This window comes from Aotus nancymaae, unplaced genomic scaffold (genome assembly GCF_030222135.1).
Source record: "Aotus nancymaae isolate 86718 unplaced genomic scaffold, 86718_ANA_hifiasm-v0.15.2.pri h1tg000077l, whole genome shotgun sequence".
In the NCBI taxonomy this organism is placed as follows: Eukaryota; Metazoa; Chordata; class Mammalia; order Primates; family Aotidae; genus Aotus; species Aotus nancymaae.
Window position 1 is genome coordinate 14,958,404 of NW_026988492.1, and position 22,770 is coordinate 14,981,173.

The 22,770-nt window shown below is 35.5% G+C and overlaps 1 protein-coding gene across 1 annotated transcript in view; it reads right to left on the reverse strand.

The window, feature by feature from the left end:
• The window catches only part of MALRD1 (MAM and LDL receptor class A domain containing 1), a 609,315-nt gene that overhangs the window by 91,401 nt on the left and 495,144 nt on the right, over positions 1 to 22,770 (reverse strand). Inside the window, exon 36 of the mRNA XM_064368444.1 lies at positions 16,375 to 16,441. Coding sequence (XP_064224514.1) covers positions 16,375 to 16,441 — 67 coding nt within the window. The remainder of the gene's footprint in view (positions 1 to 16,374; positions 16,442 to 22,770) is intronic.

Genomic DNA, 22,770 nt, shown 5'->3' on the forward strand with positions numbered 1-22,770 from the left:
ACCATCTCTACTAAAAATACAACAAAACTAGCTAGGCCTGGTGGTGCCCACCTGTAGTCCCAGCTACTTGGGAGGCTGAGGCAGGAGAATTGTTTGAACCAGGAGGCAGAGGTTGCAGTGAGCCAAGATCACACCACTGTCCTATAGCCTGGGCAACAAAGCAAGACTCCATCTCAAAAAGAAAAGAAAAGTAAAGAAAACAAAAGGAAAGGAAAGGAAAAAGAGAAAGAGAAAGAAATTGTGGCCTATAACTATACTATCCTGAATGTGTTTGAGTGTCTGATCTCATCTGGCCTTGTCAAAGCTAAGCCAGGGTTGAGCCTGGTTATTACTGGGATGGGAAGCTTCCTGGGAATACTGTGTGCTGTAGGCTTAAAAAGAAATTGTCATTTTTTTTTTACACAAGGCTTTTTTAGAGTTTCTTTACCTTGAGGTCTTCTCAACTTCTGACAAAACTATTCGGGGAAATCTTTTTTTTTTTTTTTGAGACGGAGTTTCACTCTTGTTACCCAGGCTGGAGTGCAATGGCGCGATCTCGGCTCACCACAACCTCCGCCTCCTGGGTTCAGGCAATTCTCCTGCCTCAGCCTCCTGAGTAGCTGGGATTACAGGCACGCACCACCATGCCCAGCTAATTTTTGTATTTTTAGTAGAGACAGGGTTTCACCGTGTTGACCAGGATGGTCTCGAGCTCTTGACCTCGTGATCCACCCACCTCGGCCTCCCAAAGTGCTGGGATTACAGGTGTGAGCCACCGTGCCCGGCCAGGGAAATCTTTTTAAAACCACCGGGCTGGCATTACCACTATGGGTACAACATTCTGTATCTAGGATTTTTATATTTTTGACTCACTTTTAAGGGGAGACATGGAATTTCTGATTTTCTAGCTACTCTCACTCTGCTTTGACGTGATGGCCCACCAGCCACAGCAACTATCTTTAGATATCTCATGAGCTTGACAAACATTTCTATGAGCTTTTACTACTATAGGAAACATATCAGTGCTCTCTGGGAAGTCCCTTTGAATTACACTGTGCTTTTCCTTCAAGGGAGGTGTGAAATCACAACATGGCCAAAACATCTTCAGAAGTCCTCTCTCTCTCTCTTCTTTTTTTTTTTTTTTTTTTTTGAGATGGAATCTTGCTCTGTCACCCAGGCTGCCGTGCAGTGGCACCATCTCAGCTCACTGCAACCTCAATCTCCAGATTCAAGTGGTTCTCCAGTCTCAGCCTCCTGAGTAGCTGGGATTACAGGTGCGTACCACCACACCTGGCTAATTTTTGTATTTTTAGTAGAGATGGGGTTTCACCATATTGGCCAGGCTGGTCTCAAACTCCTGACCTCAACTGATCCACCTGCCTCAGCTTCCCAAAGTTCTGGGATTACAGGCATCAGCTACTCTTAACATTCCTTTCTCAACACTTTTCAGAGCCTCAGTGTAGCACAAAGGGTCTAAAAATGACAGTCTTATAATCTGTATAATCTCTTATTTATTGGTCATTGTACCTTAACCTAAATATACACTTAACATTTTTTTCAGCATATTTCTTAGGAAAATAAGACATATGTAAAAATTGTTGGGTGGGTCCTCTGGTTGAACTCTTTTTGTTTTTTTGCCCTGTCATTTTTAGGAGTTGTCTGGAAAGGGGTTAGGATGGAATTCTGGACCCAGCATGTATGGTAGGGAGAATCACAGATTTGTTTCTGACATCCTTGAACAAGTGAAACAATGTCAGTACTCATTTACCACTAGAATTTTTGTTATCAGAAAAATCATTATTCCTTAGGTTTTTAAGCCAGATCTTTATTTCTAGAAACTGAGGCCGGGCACTTTGGGAGGCCAATGTGGGCGGATTGCCTGAGCTCAGGAGTTCAAGACCAACCTGGACAACATGTTAAAACCCCGTCTCTACTAAAATACAAAAAACTACCCAGATGTGGCAGCATGTTCCTATAATCCCAGCTACTCCAGAGACTGAGGCAGGAGAATTGCTTGAAGCTGGGAGGTGGAGGTTACAGTGAGCTGAGATCATGCCACTGCTCTCCAGCCTGGGCAACAGAGTGAGACTCCATCTCAAAAAAAAGAAAGAAAGAAAAGAAAAGAAGAGAAGAAAAGAAAAGAAACGAAAAGAAAAGAAACTGAATGATATTGGTAACTTTTACATATACTAAGATAGAGATGGAAAGATTAACCAGCATCACTATGCTGGCTCAGAGCCTCTTCTATGCCCTATTCAGAGCCCTGGGAGAAAGGAATCTATGGATTGCTTTCCTATCCATGTTGCCTGGTTGTCTGGCTTCCTGCTGTTCTTGGCCAATGGAAGACAGCAACTGGAGATTGGAAGGTGGAAGGACAGAGAATCTGGAATATGTTTTGCCTGCTTCCTCCAACTTCTTCATGATGGCAGTAACCAGGTTGTCCTCCCACTGCAGATTTTTCTTTGAAGCTCTACCACAGTGCTAGTTCTCATTAGAAGCTAGTTATCCAAGGCCTACTCCTTGTCTCTTTGCATTTAGGCTTTCTTCTGCTGCTAGTTTCCTGGAGCCTCAATATGTTGTTCTTTCAACCTTGCTCATACCTTGATTAAAGTAAGAGGCTACTTCATGAAAGCTTTGTTATTTAGGCCATCTGGTTTGAATTCTCTTTCTATCAGATTCCTGACTGATACTGCTATGCAGTTATTAAGTCCAGCAGCAAAAGAAACTATCAACAGAGTAAACAGACATCCTATAGGATGGGAGAACATCCTATAGGATGGGAGAACGTATCTGCAAACTAGGCATCTGACAAAGGTCTAATAACCAGCATCTATAAGGAACTTCAACAAATTTACAAGATAAAACAACCCCATTAAGAAATGGGCAAAGGACATGAGCACACTTTTCAAAAGAAGGCATACATGCAGCCAATAAGCATATGAAGAAAAGACTAATATCACTGATCATTAGAGAAACGTAAATCAAAACCACAATGACATACCATCTCACACCAGTCAGAATGGCTATTACTAAAAAATCAAAAAATAACAGATGCTGGCAAGATTGTAGAGAAAAAGGAACCCTTATACATTGTTGGTGAGAGTACAGATTAGTTCAACCATTGTGGAAAGCAGTGTGATGATTCCTGAAAGAACTAAAAATGGAACTACCATTGGATCCAGTAATCCTATTAATGGATATGCACCCAAAGGAATATAAATTGTCCTACCATAAAGACACATGCACATGTATGTTCATTACAGCACTATTCACAATATCAAAGATATGGAATCAACCAAATGCCCATCAATGGTAGACTGGATAAAGGAAATATGATACATACACATCATGGAATACTATGCAGCCATAAAAAAGAATGAGATTATATCCTTTACAAGAACATGGATGGAGCTGGAGGCCATCATCCTTAGTAAACTAATGGAGGAACAGAAAACCATGTACTGCACGCTCTCACTTTTAAGTGGGAGCTAAATGATGAGAACGCATGGACACATAGAGGGGAACAACAGACACTGGGGCCTACTTGAGGGTGAAAGGTGGGAGGAGGGAAAGGACCAGAAAAAATAACTTTTAGTTATTAGGTTTAATACTTGGTGATGAAATAATCTGTCCAACAAACCTCCATAACTTGAGTTTATCTATATTACAAACCTCCACATGTACCACTGAATCTAAAATAAAAAGTGTAGTCAAGGCAGGTCTTTTAATTCCAAGGCCAGTCTTCCTTCTCTTGTATATCACAATGTTTCATACGCTATATAGCCAATGAATAATTTAGTTTTATGTATTATGATGTTTTGCCATAAAAATAAACTAAAAAATATAGGCAAATACTTGTCAATATGAATATATATTTGTTTGCTAGGGCAATTTATCCTAGTTAAATATATACTATAAATTTTTTAATATATAATACCCTTTAACTTATTTTATGTATATAATTTTTGTTCCTTTGATACCATAAAATTCATAAACGATAGAACAAACAATACATTATAATTTACATGCTAAGGAGAAAAGTTCTTATATCATTTTTAATTTCAACAAATGAAAAGGAATAATATATGTAAAGCCTTATTCTTACTACTGAAGTCTTTATTCAAACTAAACACATTCTCATTCTAACACTGTAACAGAAAAATATTGCTTTTTGGTTTTTATCTACAGAATGAAAAATGTAATTCTTAGAAAATGTTCTTATTCCAAAATTAGAATTCCCCCTATATATTCAGAAAGCATGCTACATCCGTTCTCAAAATTGTTAGATGGTGGTAGCACTAAAATAAAAAAGAGTTGCTATGAAGTGATACTATATGTTTTCATTCTGGATGCCCAAACAATAAATTTGAAAAAGATGTATTTTTAAATTTAATACCAAAATGCATGGTTATATAATCATATATAAAATCTCTAACCACTGATCATGAATAGTCATAATTCAACCGTAAACTTGGGAGAAAAAAGCATTTTCATTATCTCCTTCTTTTGCCTGGTGGAAATAAGTCTTTCTCTGGAAAATACAAAGGGATTTCCTACATAGCAGAATTAGAGACAGACAGCAGATTAGGGCAATGGCAAACATAAACTAGTGCTTTCAGAGGATAAGAAAAGTCCCACGGGGGTTTCAAAATTAAAATGCATTGAACTACTTAGACCTGTCAACATTTCACGACTAAGAGGGATAAGTTCAAAAAGTTCTACCTCATTTGCTAGATTTTGCTTCTGTAAGGCAGAGATCAGCCACCTAGCAACAGCACAAAAGCTTCTACTCTGACATAGTTAAACTCATGCTGGCTGAGCAGGAAGAAAAGCTGTGTAGGATCAGGGCAGAGCTGGATGGCCTCCCGTTCCAGGGCCACTGGGGAGGCCTGGTTGGGGAAATTGTGAAATTCAGTCTGAGGAATGACTTTTTGTCAGCATTCTTAGAAGCTAGTCTCTTGAGCGCCCCCACTGAGCTGCGTCTCTTGCTCCCATTCAGTAGAGTGCACTGGCCACATACACACACATCACACACAGCAAAGAAAGAAGAGGTGTCATTTTCAACCAATAGCTACCCCATGAAGCTTGATCGTGCACATACTAGGAAAACTGATACAGTGAAAACTGTGTATAAACATTTTCCTCTGCAGCTATTTTAGGATGGAGGATGGAGTGAGCTTTTCGAATCTGATTCTTATACTCTAGACAGCTATTTCTTGTTCTTTCTTTTAAAGCAAGTCCTCTGGCATTAGATACCACTCCACAAATAACCCACCACTCTTCTCGGAGGACAGAAATACCTACTTAACAATCAGGTCATACCAGAAACCTTGGAAAATATCTGGATCACAAATCCCCGTCAGCAATGACCAGTGAATGGAATCTGGGCCATGTCTTTCCTTAGAGGATGCCCTCCCTGGATGAGTCAACAGGAGGCGCCAACTATGAAAGCTTACGGCTATCACCAGGAGCCTAAAAACCAGTCAACAGCTAAGTGTACAAATATATCAAGAGGCTTTCTTTCCGGGAAAGGGGCAAAGAGGGAAGAATAGGTATTACTGTGCTTTTCATTTTTGTGACTCCATTGCCATATGTGATTGGAGTACAATCCAGCTCTGCAAATTAGGCAGGGAAGAAGGCTCAGCGAGTTTGGCGAGAGCTGTTTGTTGCTTCACCTTCAATCACATTCCTGGTCTGTCTTGCTTGCCTGGCTCTGCAGGAGGCAGAAAGTGTGTAATGCTTTCTGACAACATGGAAAGAAAAACTGAGGGACGAGCACATTTATCCACAAGACACTTCGTTAAAAGCAGCCAACTGGTTCTGCCTTTTACTGTAAGAGATGTTTGTATTTTTAAAAATATCAAAACTATTTTTCTCTTTTATTTTCTTACCTGAAAAATTAGCAACATATGATTTTTAAAATCTTTTTAATACCTTTTTAAGTTATAAAAAGCAGTACCTGGTAAAATAAAAATGCGAAAATTCTAGTATGAAATCTCCCTTTCCCCCAAGCCAATCTTCTACAGAGCTCACTAACTATTCTTAATAGTTTGATGTGTAACTCACTAGTCCCCTTTTTGTTTTTCATACACAGTCACACATTTCCTCCCTCTCCAAATAGGATCTTAATATGTATATTATTCTGGCATTTGCATTTTCACCTAACAATATGGATACTTTTCTATGGCAGGATTTATATCTTCTATTTTAAAAATTTTACATAGTATTCCATGACACTATTTGAAACACTGAACTGTGTTTTCAATATGGTACTGTTGCAAAATGCCAAGATCAACATGTTTGTGTTTATATTTCTTGTTAATATGTGAGTAGGCTAGATTCCTAGGATTGAGATTGTTAAGAACTGAGCGTATTAAAACACAGAATGGCTATTGCCACTTTATTTTTCCTAAAAGGTTCATTTTTCTCCATGTTGTATATTTAGAAAAGTTATAGTCCCACAAGCTATATATAAAAGGGACAGTGCTTCTATATTCTCAGAAATAAAAGATATTACCAAAATTTTTTTGTCACTTTGATAGATAAAAACAGGATATCAATGACTTAATTTGCACTTATTTATTAGTTAGGTTGATTTATTTTTTCAGATGTGTGATGACCATTTATTCTCTTTTTTCTGTAAATAATATTTGTCTAGTTTATCTGTTACATAATTTTTATTGTTTTGAGGTTATACCATACATATTATGACTAATCCCTAGCTGTAGTGTACCCTGTATATTTTTCTCCTGGCCTAGATTTTTTTTTTTTTTTTCCCAGACAGTCTTGCTCTGTTGCCTAGGCTGCAGTGCAGTGGCACAATCTTGGCTCACTGCAAAACCTCCACCTCCCAGGTTCAAGGGATTCTCCTACCCCAGCTTCTCAAGTAGCTGAGATTACAGGCACCTGCCACCACTCTTGTATAATTTTTGTAGTTTTAGTAGAGATGGGGTTTCACCCTGTTGGCTAGGCTAGTCTTGTACTCCTGACCTCAGGCGATCTGCTCTCAATGGAGTCCCAAAGTGCTGGGATTACAGGTGTGAGTCACCAAACCCAGCCCTGTTATTGTTTTTCTAAACTTTGTTTATAGTGTCTTTTACCACACTAAATACTTTTGTTTAAGAATCATCCATATGATCAAGTTTTCGAATTTGCTTATCTTTTATTTTATGGCTGCTTAGTAAGCTTAGAAAAGACTTTCAGACTTCAAGATTTTAAAATATTCCTTATGCTATATTTTCTCTAAGAAATTTTATACTTTTCCCCTATATACACTTGTAATAATTCTGAAATTAATTCCTGTGTATTATGTCAATAATAATAATTTACATTTTAAATTAATGGCTAACCAATTATCTTAATATCAATTATAACATAGTCCAACTCATCCATTCTCATTAACTTGAAACGCCACCGATTTTATACTAATTTTATGTAACTATATTAAGCTATTTGTAGACTTTTATTATTTTCCAAGGCTCTATTTGTCTATTTCTGTTCCAGCTTCACAATATTTATTACAATGACTTTATAGCAAGCTGTATTCTCAAGTATTGCAAATATCAATTTTAATTTTGGCTGTAAGTTTTATTTATTTTTTTCCAAGTGAACATTAAAATCCATTTGGCCTATTTAGAAATCAAACAAAAATTTAAAATATTAACAATTTAATTAGCCAATTTAATTAATTGGCTAATGGTCATTTGTACAGTATTGAAAATCACTGATTCTAGAAAGTGGTTTGTTCATTTTTTTTCTATCCATTTATTTAGGTTATCTATGAGGGTCCTTTACTTGAGCTTTTCAGCTTTCTTTATGTGGGTGATGCACATGTACTGTTAGGTATAGGTCTGTATATATAATAATTGCTGCTATTTCAGAATGAAGCCCTTTTCCAATTATCTTGTTTAATTATTGTTTCTACTGGTGAAAAGAAAATTCATCTAGTCTTGTATATTTATCTTATGTCCATCTATCTTGCTGAACCATTTTTTCAGTCTAATAGTTTTGCAGTAAATTTGCTTGGATTTCCTAGACTGTCAATATCTGCAAACATATTTGTTTCTTCTTTTTCAGTATGTTTAGCTTCTACTTATTTTGGCTTGTACCTTTGGCTACAACTTCCTGAGCAAATAGAATAATCCAAGGCCTGGCAGACCTCTCTGACTTAAAAAAAAAAAAAAATCCTGGTTTTAAGGGAAAATGTTTTCAGTTTTTTGACGGAAAACACATTGAAATTTTTTGGAGTGAAGGACTACAGTTCTGACTTAAAATTTCTCCTATCTCCACCAATCTACTCAACTTTTATCCCTATTCTTGGGCCAATTTTATACTTTTCTACAAAATTGTCTTTTCCATGTGTTAGATTTGAAAACAACACACCACACTGCATGGCCTCTCAAGTTTACTACCTAAAAGACATCTAAATATTCTCTACTTTAAATTGACTTTTTGAAACCTCAGAATTATTTTCCTTTGCAAAACATTCCAGTGCCATTATAAGTATTTTTGTTAGTCCTTAACACTTGAATACTATGCTATGTTTGAAAAAATAACAGCAGAGGCCATGGTCTTACATTTTGATGATTTGTTCTGTATTCCACATAGTTAAGAATGACTGTTGGTTGCTATGGAGATGATTTAGCTGATGTTAAATATGCAATTGGTGAACAGATTACTAGTGTCTCCCACTTAGATACAAAATTTTTTAGAAATATTCTTCAGTAAAGAAAACAATTATTAATGATACATTTCAGCAATTGCAGAACCCTCTTTTAATTCACAGCTTCATCATGGCAGAGAAGGTTTGTTTTAAGCAAATGTCCATTTTCATCCTCTGCATTTGAGAGTGGTTAGGTAATTGTTTTAAGTCATGGAGTTAGTTAGCAGTGGAGCTGATATCAAAACCCAGGTCTGCCTGTTTTTAGAATTGTATCTCTTTCCTTTGTTGTACACTGCACTGCACACAGGATATGATCTATATGCCCATGGGTTCGGGGAATGTTCTAGAGAGGAGATTCTATATGAGCTGGGAAGTAAAGGATGAATCTAGAGTTTTTGAGTCAGTCAAGGTGGGAAAGCTTAAAATAGGCAAAAGGAACCATATAAATTCTCATAGGAACAAAACCACATGGTGTGTTAAAGAAAAAGAAACAGCCAAATGCAAATAAAGCTAAGTTTTAGATTTTCTTTAAGGCATTTTATTCAAATTCGTACTCATAGTATCATGCAACCCTAGAATCATAAGCCATGTAGTCAAATCTCCAGAGACAACATCCACAAGGGTTGAGCAGAGATTGCAGCCAAAGAACTAGGTTTGAATCTGAACTCAAGCTCTGTTTTATTTTTTTGGCTCTGGGAAAAGTATTTAATTTCACTAAGTCTTCTCTCTCTCTCTCTTTAAAATAGGATTTTGTTCAGTCACACAAGCTAAAGTGAAGTGATGTGATCGCAGCTCACTACAGTCTGTGCTCAAGCAATCCTCCCACTTCTGCCTCCAAAATGCTGGGATTACAGATGTGAGCCACTGTGCTCAGCCTCATCTAAATGTTCCCCATCTTTTTTTTTCTTTTTTGAGACAGTCTCACTCCATCACCCAGGCTGGAATGTGGAATGCAGTGGTCTAATCTCCACTCACTGCAACCTCCACCTCCCAAGTTTAGGTGATTCTCCTGCCTCAGCCTCCAGAGCAGCTAAAATTACTGGCACGTGCCATCACCCCTGGCTAAGTTTTGTATTTTTAGTAGAGATGAGGTTTCACTATGTTGGCCAGGCTGGTCTCGAACTCCTGATCTCAAGTGATCCACCTGCCTTGGCCTTCCAAAGTGCTGGGATTACAGGCATGAACCACCGTGCCCACCCTAAATGCTCCTCATCTTAACTGCTAAATGACACATACTATTATCTGCTCTACAGATTTATGTCATGATCACAGGTATGTCAAATACTTAAGTGATGCTTGACATGTAATTATCAACAATAACACACTTTTTAGGTTATTTTAAAATTTGAGTCAAGCAAGTGAAAGAAAGCTACAGAACGGTTTCAGTGATGATAACTACACTTTTTTCATTTTCCTTTAGTTTACCCCAGAAAATAACTTTGCTACACCTGGCCCAAGGGATACTTCTTAACTGTTCTATGTTCCTCCTGCATTCCGTTGTATGGGTGTATCATATAATAGATTATTCATCCACTTTCCTATAGGTGGACATTTAGGTTGTTTCCAATATTTTGAAATTATAAAAATGACAGAGTGAGTAGCCTTACAGACATGTATTTTTATAGTGTTAGAACTGTACCTAAAGAATAAATTCTATAAATAGAATTGTTAGGTCTAAAAGTAAATGAATATGTAGTTTTGTTAGATGTTACCAAATTCACCTCCATAAAAATTATACCAATTTGCATTAGCAATTAGCAAAGTGTGTGTTTCTTCACAACTTTGCTATCAGAATATGTTGCTTATTCAGGGATGAGAAATGACATCTTAGCATGGTTTTAATTTGCTTTTTTAAAATAAATGAATTTTTTTCATATGTTTATGCACTGTGATGGTTAATTTTATGTTTTAACTGAGCTAAGGGATGACAAGACAGTTGGTAAAATATTATTTCTGGGTATGTCTGTGAGGATGTTTCCAGAAGAGATTAGCATTTGAATCAGCAGACTGGGCAAAAAAGATTCACCTTCACCAATGAGGGGAGGCTTCATGAAATCTATTTAGAGCCCAAATAGAATAAAAAGGTCAAGAGAAGGGGAATTGATTCCTTCTTAAGGTGGCACAACCATCTTGCTGCTCTTAGACATCCGAGGTCTTGGTTGTCAGCCTTGAGATTTTGGATGTACACCAGCCATCGCCAGTTCTCAGGCCTACAGTCTTGGATTGGGAGTTACAGCACTGGCTCCTCTGGTTTTTAGTCCTTCAAACTGGGACTGAATTACATCACTTTATTTCCTGGTTCTTTAGTTTGCAGATGGCATGTTGTGGGACTTCTCAATCTCCATTATCACAGGAACTAATTCTCACAATAAAACTTTGCTTACATATATATATCTCCTATTGGTTCTGGTTCTCTGGAGAACATTAATCATTCTCTATATTTTAAAATGAATTTTTTGTCCCTTTCTTCTCAGTGATATCTGGGCTTTTCCTGCACATTAAAATAGTTCTTTATTTATTACGGATATTTGTCCTTTTTCTGATACATGCAACATAAATATTTTCTCTCACACTGCCAGTTGTCTTGATATTGCTTATGGTGTCATTTTTTGTCATAAAAAAGGTTTACAAATTTTTTTTGTAATTAATATCTGTCTTCAAATGCAATTGCATTTCAGTCATTAAAAAAAGCTTTTTCCTACATTCAAAATATAAAGAAATTCATTTTGTAATTCTTTAGTGTGTATGGTTTCACTTCGAATTCTGATTTAAGTGAAGATTACTTTTGTGTATAAATAGTGTGAGGCATGGTTCTAAGTTTAACTTTTTCCAAATTCTTAACTAGCTATCCCAACACTCCCTTTTCAAAGTTCATCTTTGTCCAGCAATTCGAGATGCCATCTTTATCATTTACTAAGTTTTCATATGTACTTGGATACATTTTTTAACTTTCTACTCTATTCTGCTAGTCTGAAACGTCGAATTGTCTATTCAAATACCTGCATAACACTGTTTATTAATAAAAGCTTTATTCTATTTATACTGGTAGGCTACTCAGATTCTCATAGCTTGATTTTTTTTTCTCAGTGTTTTACTAGCTATTGTTCCACTTATTTTTCCATATGAATGTAACATTTAATTGTTTACCCCCATGAAAAGCTTGTAGATCTTTTTGCTGAGACTGTGTTAAACTTATAGAATTACCTAGGAAGAAGTAACATCTTTATGATGTTGAGTCAGCTCTCCAGGAAAGAAAATGTTTTTCCACTTAAGTTCCTCAAGGTTTTTTTATTATAAGATTTGGTTTTATTTTATTAAACATATTTCTAAATATTTTACCTTTTTGTTGTCAATGTGCATAGTTTTATTTTTCATTTTTTCCTTTTAATAGTTTCATCTATGTATGTACACTATTAATCTAAGAATACCAATTTTATAGCCTCCAAACTTACTAAATTGTTTTTATTGTTTTAATTAACTTTTATCAATTCTCTAGGGTTTTCCAGGTATACCATCATGACAACTTAACTTCTTTTCTAATTCTTAATGACTTGTTTTCATATCTGTGACTACCTCCAGTACAATGTGAAATATCAGTGAAACTAGTGGTTATACTTGCTTTGTTTCTAATTTTAATGGAAGTGCTTTTTATGGTTTTCTCTTAAGGAAAATGTTTTCTCTTAAGGAAAATGCTACATTTAGGAATAGGGAATATAGAGTTTACCATATTTCAAAAAATATCCATAAAATTACATTTTCCATAGTGCCTCTTTTTAAAATATAAGGAATGGATATTACATTTTTTCAAAGACTTTTTCACAACTCTGTAAACAATCAGAAGTCTAATGTAATCCAAATTCCTTGTCCTCTTGTGTTATTTGGTTCTCTTCCTAGAGGCCACGAAGATTTTTTCTGTATCTTAAAGTTTAATATTTTTACCAGGATATGCATTGGAGTTCTTTGGTTTCATGTTAAATTTTTCAGGTACTTGCTGACTTTTTCAATATGTAAATTCAGGTCTCTTCTCATTTTTGAAAAAGTTCACTTAAATTATAGTTTAAATGTTAGTTCTGTTCTACTATTTTATTTTCCTCTATAGGCACTCCAATCACATGCATGCTCTTTTTCTTCCACTTTTAACTACTTTTTCTTTGATTCTTCTTACTTTATTTCATTTCCGTTTCCAAAGTTTTTTTCCACCTTTGTTAAAAATATCTTAATATATTTACATTTGAATACAGCATCTCTTGAAAACCTTAATTTAATCTTTACTCTGTCAATATTTTTTTTTTCCTAGGTTCAATTAATTCAGTGAATTCAGCCAGTTTATTTCCTTGGGCTCAACTGATTCTTACTGTTTTACTGCCCTTTATATTTAGATTTTAAAATTTTTAAATTGAAGTGTTGCATGTGTTTGTTTTGAAATAGTCCCAATTATATAGTTTTTAAAACAACAATTAATTTAGCTTTGAATTGGAGTTCAGGGTCTTATAGTATTTCGTTTTTTACACTATGTTTCTTTGTTGTTTTTTGGGTGGGGAGGGGAAGTGTTCTAACCGAACTTTATTTTTAACAAAGGCTTTATGTGAATGAAAATTTCATTTGCCTCTTCATTTTATGGAATTTGAGATAGTTTACAAGATTTCTAATTTAAGAGCACCCTCTTCTGTCATTGTAATAAAATGGAATTTCTATAATAGATTACTTTTTTTCTTGGTAGTTGCTATGACCTATAAACTGGAGAGTAATTACTCTTTACTATGATGAACACATCATATGCTTACTCAATCCTTCTTGTTGCATACATAGAAAATCCCCACTAACTCTTTTTTGAATCGTACTTTGGGTTATGATGAGGTCATTTTCTCATATTTCAATACATTTCAAGAATATATTTCAATGTATTGATGCTTTTCTTTGAAATTACAGGACTTTTCCTTTACATTCATTCATCATTTCTTTTGTCAGCATATTATTCAAATAACTCTTGTAATGCCAGGTATATATTAGGGACTGGTCATGAAAAGTTATTAAAAATATGGCCTTTATTTTCTTGGACCATGATCTTCAAAATTTTACTCTAAACACTGCCAAGATGAAAAAGTGAAAAGTAAAGATTATCATTTTATTGCCTTTTAAGTTCCAGGTTAAAGTGCCTTTTTAATATAAGGGATTTCAAATTTACAAGAAGAAAACAAACAACTCCATTAAAAAGTGGGCAAAGGACATGAAAAGATCATTTTCAAAAGAAAACATACATGCAGCCAATAAGCATATGAAGAAAAGCCCAATATCACTGATCATTAGAGAAATGCAAATCAAAACCACAATTACATACCATCTCACACCAGTCAGAATGGCTATTATTTAAAAGTCAAAAAATATCAGATTCTGGCAAGGTTGTGGAGAAAAAGCAACACTTATATACTGATGGTGAAAGTGTAAATTAGTTCAATCACTGTCAAAGCACTGTGGTGATTCCTCAAAGAGCTAAAAACATAACTACCATTGGACCCAGCAATCCCCTTACTGGATATATACCTAAAGGAATATAAATTTTTCTATCACAAAGGCATCTGCACATGTATGTTTATTACAGCACTGTTCACAATACCAAAGACATGGAATCAATCTAAACGCCCATGAAAGGTAGACTAGCTAAAGGAAATGTGGCACATATACAGCATGGAATACTATGCAGCCTTGTAAAGAATGAGATCACATCCTTTGCAGGAACATGGATGGAGCCACAGGCCATTATCTTCAGCAAACAAACGCAGGAACAGAAAAGCAAATACCGCATGTTCTCACTTGTAAGTGTGAGCTACATGATGAGAACACATAGATACACAGAGAACAACAGACACTGAGGCCTATTGAATCATGGAGGGTGGGAGAAAATAGAGGGTCAGGCAAAATAAAAAATGAGTACTAGGCTTAGTACTTGGGTGTTCAAAATCCCCCATGATTAATTTACTTCTGTAACAAACCTACAAAACCTACACATGAGTTCTACTTTTTGCCTGATATACTACTGCATGTTTTAAAAAGATTTATGACAACCCACATATATTCCTTTTTTAGTTCATAATTTTAAAGAAAGAAAAATGTGAATGAAATGGCTAACATGTTACAATATGGAAAAAGTTTCAAAAGTCATTTTTTTCATACCTATATTCTAGGCAGCACTAATTCCAATATTTGTTTGCATTGATGTTCAGTATAGTTATTTCACTATTGGTAAAGTATTATTTGCTATTAAAAATAATACTTTAGAACATTTGATTGACTTTCTTAGTACTGAATTCCTTTCTATATTTTTTTCATTGACTTCCTTTCTTCTCTCAATTCTCTGTCTCATCTCCCTCACCTTAGAGTTGTCCCATTTGAGAGAAACAAGTTTAGGACTTCAGCATCTGGATTTTAATTTTTAAAGTTTAATCGAGACCATGAGGATGTTGCCAAAAATGTAAAGCTCTTTTCTTGCTCTTTCTGGGAGTTTTCTGGCCTATTAAAATTGAAGAGGACAAAAATCAAACCTCTTTACTGTAAGCAATTGACATTAAATAATATCCATTCAGCTGACATTTAATAAACATTATTTACAGCATCATTCTCAACTTCTTTAAGGAGATTTTAGAAACTAATATTATATATCCTATCTTTCCATCAAGTAATAGTTTGTGATAAATTAACTTCCATGGAAACTGATATGGGGGAAAGTATAATTTTGTTGACATGTTGAGAAATAAATTATGTAAAGCATTGAAAGAGAAAACCCTTCCAAGAAACTCATTAGTAATTACATTTCAACAATGTTAAACTAAAACAGTATCTAAATACAGTCATCATAAAATTTTTGTTATTGTTTTATTTGGTAGATGTTTTTGTTTTTAGGAATAAACTACTTTTCTTCATTATGTGTGTTGATTCCTAAAGAAATAAGGACTCAAACAACTACTAATTATTATTTCCCAGATACCTCTGTGTGTCTCATAATGACTTGAGTAGCAACCTTCAATGAGTTTTCTAATAAGGAAAGTGATATATCCATTGGTACACTAGATTATAAAGTCATAAACACAAATATAATGAAATATGCATCATTTCCTTTGGAGTTTATGAAATTGTTTTGCACAATTCCCTAAAGGGTGAGAGAAGAAATCAAGCCATCTTTGATATGCAATATAAATATTTCCCCAGAGAAATCACAAGACCTATTTTTGTTTACTCTTACTTTGAGTATGCAAATGTATTTCTTATCTATACCTTAACTTTACTTATAAATACCCACTGCATACACCAGCAAATGGTCTTATTTATAAATTAATTTCATCCTTTGTTGTTAAAGAGAAATATAAACATTGAAATAAAGAGAGAAAATGCAGCCACAAGGTTGATCTGAGGTAGAAAGATATTCATATAAGAAAAAAATCTTTTAAAAACCTGATGTAAGTATTAAATGCAAGGAATAGTGAATATTATCAAAATTATATATTCCACATATAAAATGTTGAAAAATATACACAATTATAATAAATAACAGATAGTTCTCTGAAATGTACTCACATATTCCTATACCTTATTCAGGAAAATAAATGTAAATAGTGCCATTATCCACTATTTTACCTTACTAACCACATACTGATTGATGCTCTATCATATCAGCCTATAGAAAAATAAGTAAGCAAGTTTCAACAAATGTTAAAAAAAAATTAAACAATGCTCCTTACCGACACATAGGACCATTCTTCTCCACTACACAAATTCCACCATTTCTGCAGTAATTTAATGGACATTCTAAAAAGAAGCATCACAAAGACGCCAGTTAATTATATACAGTATTAGGAGGAAGGAGAAGATATCACTATTTTTCATTACATTAAATCTAATCTCTGAGAGTAAATTGCTTTCCAGTTGCAAAAAGCAAAAGAATTCCCATAGGCCACTTTCCTGTACTCCCTCCAAATTTGTTCATCGGCCCCTGCTGCCCTGAATGTGTTCATGCTCTTCACATGCCTGAATGATCCACAAGAAGAAAAGACTTTAAAAAATTATTTACTTGTTTGGGGTTTTTTTTTTGCTATTTTTTCCTTTTCTTTCTTCTTCTTCTTCTTTTCTTCTTCTTCTTCCTTCTTCCTTCTTCTTCTTCTTCCTCTTCTTCTTCTTCTTCTGCTCTTCCTCCTCCTCCTCTCCCTCTCTCTTTTTTTATTTTTATTTATTTATTTATTTTTTGAGGCAGGGTCTTACTCTGTCATTCAGGATGGAGTACAACGGCATAAACACAGCTCACTACAGCCTCAGTCTCCTGGGCTCAACCAAGCCTCCCACCTCAGCCTTGAATAGCTGGGACCACAGGTGCACACCACCACACTTGCCTAATTTAAAAAAATTTTGTAATGGTAGGATCTTGCCATTGTTTCCCAGTGTGGTCTTAAACTCTTAGCCTCAAGCAATCCTCCCACCTTGACTTTCAAAAATGCTAGGATTACAGGTCTGAGCTACCACATCTGACCTCTTATTTTTTTCAATTGACATATAATAATTTTTCATATTTATGGAGTACAAAGTTTTATATATATATATATAATATATTATATATATATATTATATATATATTATATATATTATATATATTATATATATATTATATATATATATTATATATATATATATATATATATATAGTATATATATAATATAGTATATAGTATATATATATATATATATAGTATATATATATATAGTATATAGTGACCAGATCCGGGCAATTAGAAAATCTATGATCTCAGAAATTTATCATTTATTGTGCTGAGAACATTTGATATCCTCCTTGGAACTGTTTAAAACTATATGATATATTATTGTTAACTGTAGTCAACCCACAGTGCTTTAGAACACTAGAACTTCTCCCCTGTATTCGGTTTCATCTACTTATTTAGACTGTGTCTGCATGACATACTTATGATGATAATAAAGTGTTTTGTTTACTGAAATATTTCTCTAGTTCTACACAACAGTCCCTATGTCATGACAGACAAATGTCTTTGTGGTAAGTCACTCATTTATGAGCATGTAGATATCCTACCTCTGCATCAGTGATCAATTTCAACATAACTCAGGTTTGTCCCTCGTCCTTCTATTTTATTGCTTGTGTCACTCCCTAGTTCTAGTTTAACAAGAACATTTATTTTCAATGGTGGCTTACTTATAGGTTAAAAAGAAGCTAAATATCTTCACAGAGTAACTATTGTGAGAGTGGTTAGCCCATTTAGCTCCTGAGGTTGTGTTCATATGAACTGCCTCCTTATACCCTTATGACACCTCTTGACCCACTAAAGCCTGTCAATTCCCCTATTTAGTTAAGACCCAAGTTGCTCCCAGGTTTTTTGTTTTTACTTGACATATTGTAATTGTACATTTTTATGGGGTATAATTCAACACCTTTCTTGCAGGATACCAGTCCTCCCTTGTTGTTTACTTTAACTCCAACACTGGATTATAATTTCCTCTATCTTTAATTTTAATTGAACAAATCTATTCTGAGCACCTATTAAATGTCTGGCATTGGGCTGGGCACTGGAAATAAAATAATTAATAATACAGTCAGCTTAGTTTAGTTGTTAAGACTGAGGGCACAGGAGCCCAATTGCTGAAGTTGGAATCTCAGCTCAATTTATTAGCTGAGTAGTACTGGGTAAAGTAGTTAACCTCTCCGTGCTTCTGTTTGCTTTCTGTAAACAAGGTTAACAAATAATAACTATCTCATAGGGTTGTGAGCATGTTAGAACAACCAGTTAGTATGAATTTAATAAAAGTTGACTTTAAAAAGAGATACAGCCATGGTCCCTGCTCCTACTGTCCTTCCAGATGAAAAACAAAAAACAAAGTGTGAGTGTGACATTAAAATGCCGAATGAAAGTAATATATTGGGAGGGATGTTCTAAGGGTGATGGGAGCACCAAGAAGAGCACTTTGGTCACCTATGGGGAGTAAGAAAAGCTTTCCAGAGAGAATCCGTAGCTATTTATTTGGGCAGTAGTGTGCAGGTGTGTGTAAAGGTGAGCATAAAGACCCAGAGGCCAGAGAAGAAGGTGTTGCATGTTTGTGAAACTGAAGACAGCCCAGCCTGATTGAATTGTTCATAGTACAAAGACAGTGTAGGTAAAAGTCAGAGGTACACAGTTCCCAGACCACATCAGCCCAGCAGAGCCAAGATTTTAAGAAGGGAAGTGCCATGCTTCATGCATTAGAATTCTGGCTGCAGTGTGTCAACTCAACAGAAAGACCAAGACTAAAATTTGGGAGCCCCGTTAAGAGTATTTTGTAATAAACTAGCAAAAATATAATGATTGTCTGAATTAAAGGAGTAGGGTGAGCTTGGGGGTAGAAAGTTGTTGTATTTTTAAGAGATAATTAAATATTAGGATTGAAACATCTTGGAGACTATTTGGAAGAGTCAAGAATAATGTCTACATTTCTTGCTGGGTCATTAGCTAGTTGGCGGTTTCATTCACTGAGGGGGATTTATGGGGAACTAAGATATTTAAAGGAAAAGATGATGTTAGGTTTTAAGTGCATAAGGGGCATCCAAGTGGAAGTGACCTCACCCATGGAATTTGTAGGTCTGAGCCTCAGATGAAATATTTAATATGAAGCAGAGATACAGATTTGAGGCTTTTCTTCAGATTTTTTTTTCTCTGCCTTTTAGATAGCATCACTTTTCAGGATTTTTCCTCAAGTCATTTTGAGATCACTGTTTCTGGTACTATAGGGTCACGTAGACATGCTCCTTGTCTTTGACAAGCCCAATCTTAGCAGAGAGAGAGAGAGAGAGAGAGAGAGAGAGAGAGAGACCATTTACTAGAACAGAGAAATGATGACAACCACGAAGGATAGTGAAAACACAGAGAACTAGAAATTTTATGTAAGCAATACGTATAGAAGTAAAACATACAAGGAAAGGGTGGCTTGAAAGAGTAGATTGTTAAGCAGGGATAAGTGTTGGCTCTGTGTCCCCATCTAAATCTCCTGTCAAACCGTGATCCCCAGTGTTGGAGGTCGGGCCTAGTGGGAGGTGACTGGATCATGGGAGTGGTTTCTAATGGTTTATCACCATCCCCTTAGTGCTGTCTCATGACAGAGTTCTCCTGATATCTGGTTGTTTGAAAATGTCTAGCACTTCCCCCTTCTCTCTCTCTCTCTCTCAATCCTGCCAAGCACGTGAATATATGTTTGCTTTGCCTTTGCCTTCGATCATGATTGTAAGTTTCCTGAAGCTACCCTAGAAGCAGAATCCTGTACGGCCTGCAGTGAGCCCATTAAAACTCTTTTCTTTGTAAACTACTCAGTCTCAGGTATATCTTTATAGCAGTGTGAGAATGGGCTAATAAAGGCAGTCATTGCACACTGGAGAAGGGATGGCAGGCTTTAAGAAAGAGGAAAGCAAGGAAGGAGGGAATTTGCAGTTTAGGATCAAAAATGAAATATATCTTGTGTCTGGCATCATATTTGGTTTCAAAAAGAAATTAGCAATTTGCTTTCCTAGGGATGTATTTCCCATCTTGCCCTCCCTTAGTACTCCTTATTTAACTAATTACATAAAACAGGGGAGTGGGGTGCTAAAGATGAGAGTAAGGAGCTCCCCCCCTCAGGCCTGGGGGCCATGCTCCACTGAACAGAACAGACATGAAATCTCCTTTATAAACAAGAAATTTGCTGGTTTGACTGAAAATAGCCACCAATATGATAAAGCTTAAATCGGTATAAATCTTGTTAGATAAGCTTTTTAGTGGTTATTTTTCATCTTAAGTATGATTTCATTCTTCCTCAAATATGGATTTTGTTTCATTGAAAAATGAGAAGAGTGTCTGAGACTGCAGAAGATCAGAAAACTAACAGTATGGCAGAGCTGCCTATTTTTGGGTGGGTCATTCATATTTAATATATTACAGAAAATGAAACATAAGCTTGCTTTACATCAGAATGATTCTGTGGGAATCTAAATGTGCATTTTTGTGCTGTTTAGTGGAGCACAGTGCAAGGAACACAGATGTTCACTGGAACCAGATGTGAGTCCTGGTGTTTTGCAGGATGGAAAACTCACAGTTCATTTCTGTGAAAAGTTTTTATCGTTTTCTGCCTTAGACCCAGGTTCTTTATCCATAATACAGAAAGACACAGCACAAAGTATTTTCAGCTTTAATTTACTCCAAACAATTTTAAGCAGAGAGCAAATGAAATGGGGAAGAAGATGGATATGGCTAATTAGCCATGAAGAGGCTGAGTATTCCCAGGAGATAAGCAGATATAATTCCCACTATGGGAATTGGGAATCCATGGGTCAATATTACCATTAGCAGAGGTTCTCAATCTTTAGCCACAGCAATGTCACTCTGGCTTGTATCCCTTTGTGTTGGTTATTATGAATATGTGTCTAGAAACCAATACAGCTCACAATTGGTTGCACAGAAATATCATTCTGAGCATTTCACATTGAATCCCATGCTGATGTATCTCATTGGAAAAGCAGGAACACATGGATAAAAACAGTAGCAACTTTTAAGCTTAAATAATTTGCAAGTAAACACTTATTTCCCCCCTTTAATGTACATAGAGACTAGGGAAGCGACAGGTGCTATGTACTAGTGTGCTGGGAAGATTGATAACCACATGAATCCTGGTTTTCCCTCATGATACCTGGCTCAGTCATTTAAGAGTTATGGGACTTTGGGCTAGGTACTCTAAGTATAAGATTCTTCATGTAGAAATACGTATGATATCACTTCCTTACAGGACTGCTAAGAAGGTGAAATTAAATTTGTTTGTTAGCATTTTTATACTAGTGAATGGTGTGTATAAAGTATTTAATAATTGTTGTCAATCATCTCTCTATATTGGAGGGAGTCTTTGCATTGCCTATGAAACCTAGTTTCCTTGACATTGTTCTATCCATCTTCTTCTTCTCTTCTTTTCATTCCTTTGTGGTTATAATCACCATCACCGTCACCACTACCATTTACATAAGGCCTGCTATGTGTCAGGGACTGACCTAAGAGTTTTACATGTGTTATCTCAGTTAGTCCTCATAACGGTGTGTCTTGTACCATAATTATTCTCATTTTACAGAGGAGAAAAGTGAGGCCTCCAGTGGTTAATATAACTTACATGAGTTAATAGCAAAGAAGCATTTTAATTAGAACTAAACCCTGGTCTTCTGACTTCAAAGCCTGTTAGAGTAAAAACGTCAAATGATTAGCGATTTAGCTCAGAATTTCTACAACCGCTTGCAGTTTTTGATGTTGTGGGCATGCAAACCCCTTTGAATCATGTGGCATTAATGTACTGTGCCAGATAAATATGCATATACACAATTATCTGCACGTAGTCTGAAGAAATATATAAACCCTAGGAATCCACCCAAAGATTTTGTGCAGCAAACCAAGTCCCAGAGGGAGGAGATTATTCTCTTTATCTTGAAATCCTGGCACAAGGACTGTAGGAAAAACTATCAAACCTCAAAAGTTGCTATCATAGAAGCAGAGACTAGAACAATGCTTACCAATGGCTGGAAAGGGGAGGAAAAGGACAGGCAGAGATTGTTCTATGGGTACAAAGTTACTATTAGACAGAAGGAATAAGTTTTGGTGTTCTATTGCACAGTAGGGTAATGGATGAATAGTAAGATATGGTATATTACAAAATGGTTAGAAGAGAGGCTCTTGAGCATTCTTACTACAAAGAAATAATTAATGCAAGAGGTGATGGATAAGCTAACTACCCTGATTTGATCATGATACAACACACCATATGCACTGAAACATCAAGTTTTACCCCATAGATATGTACAATTATGATGTGTCAATTAAAAAATAACAATAAAAAACAAACTTGAAGTCACTCCATAGTATTTGCCTGAGAAGCATTTGTGTTTGTGTTGGTTTGGTTTTTAAATGTTTCTGAAACTTTATTAAGCTCCATCATCATTATCATCACCACCGTCATCAGTATTTATTACATATAGTATTATATTTATAATGCCTCATCCTACAATTTTACATTGTTAGTTTCCTTTCCTAATTCTCCTTCAAATGAATGATTATCATAGTTACAGTTTCACCTTAGCATAA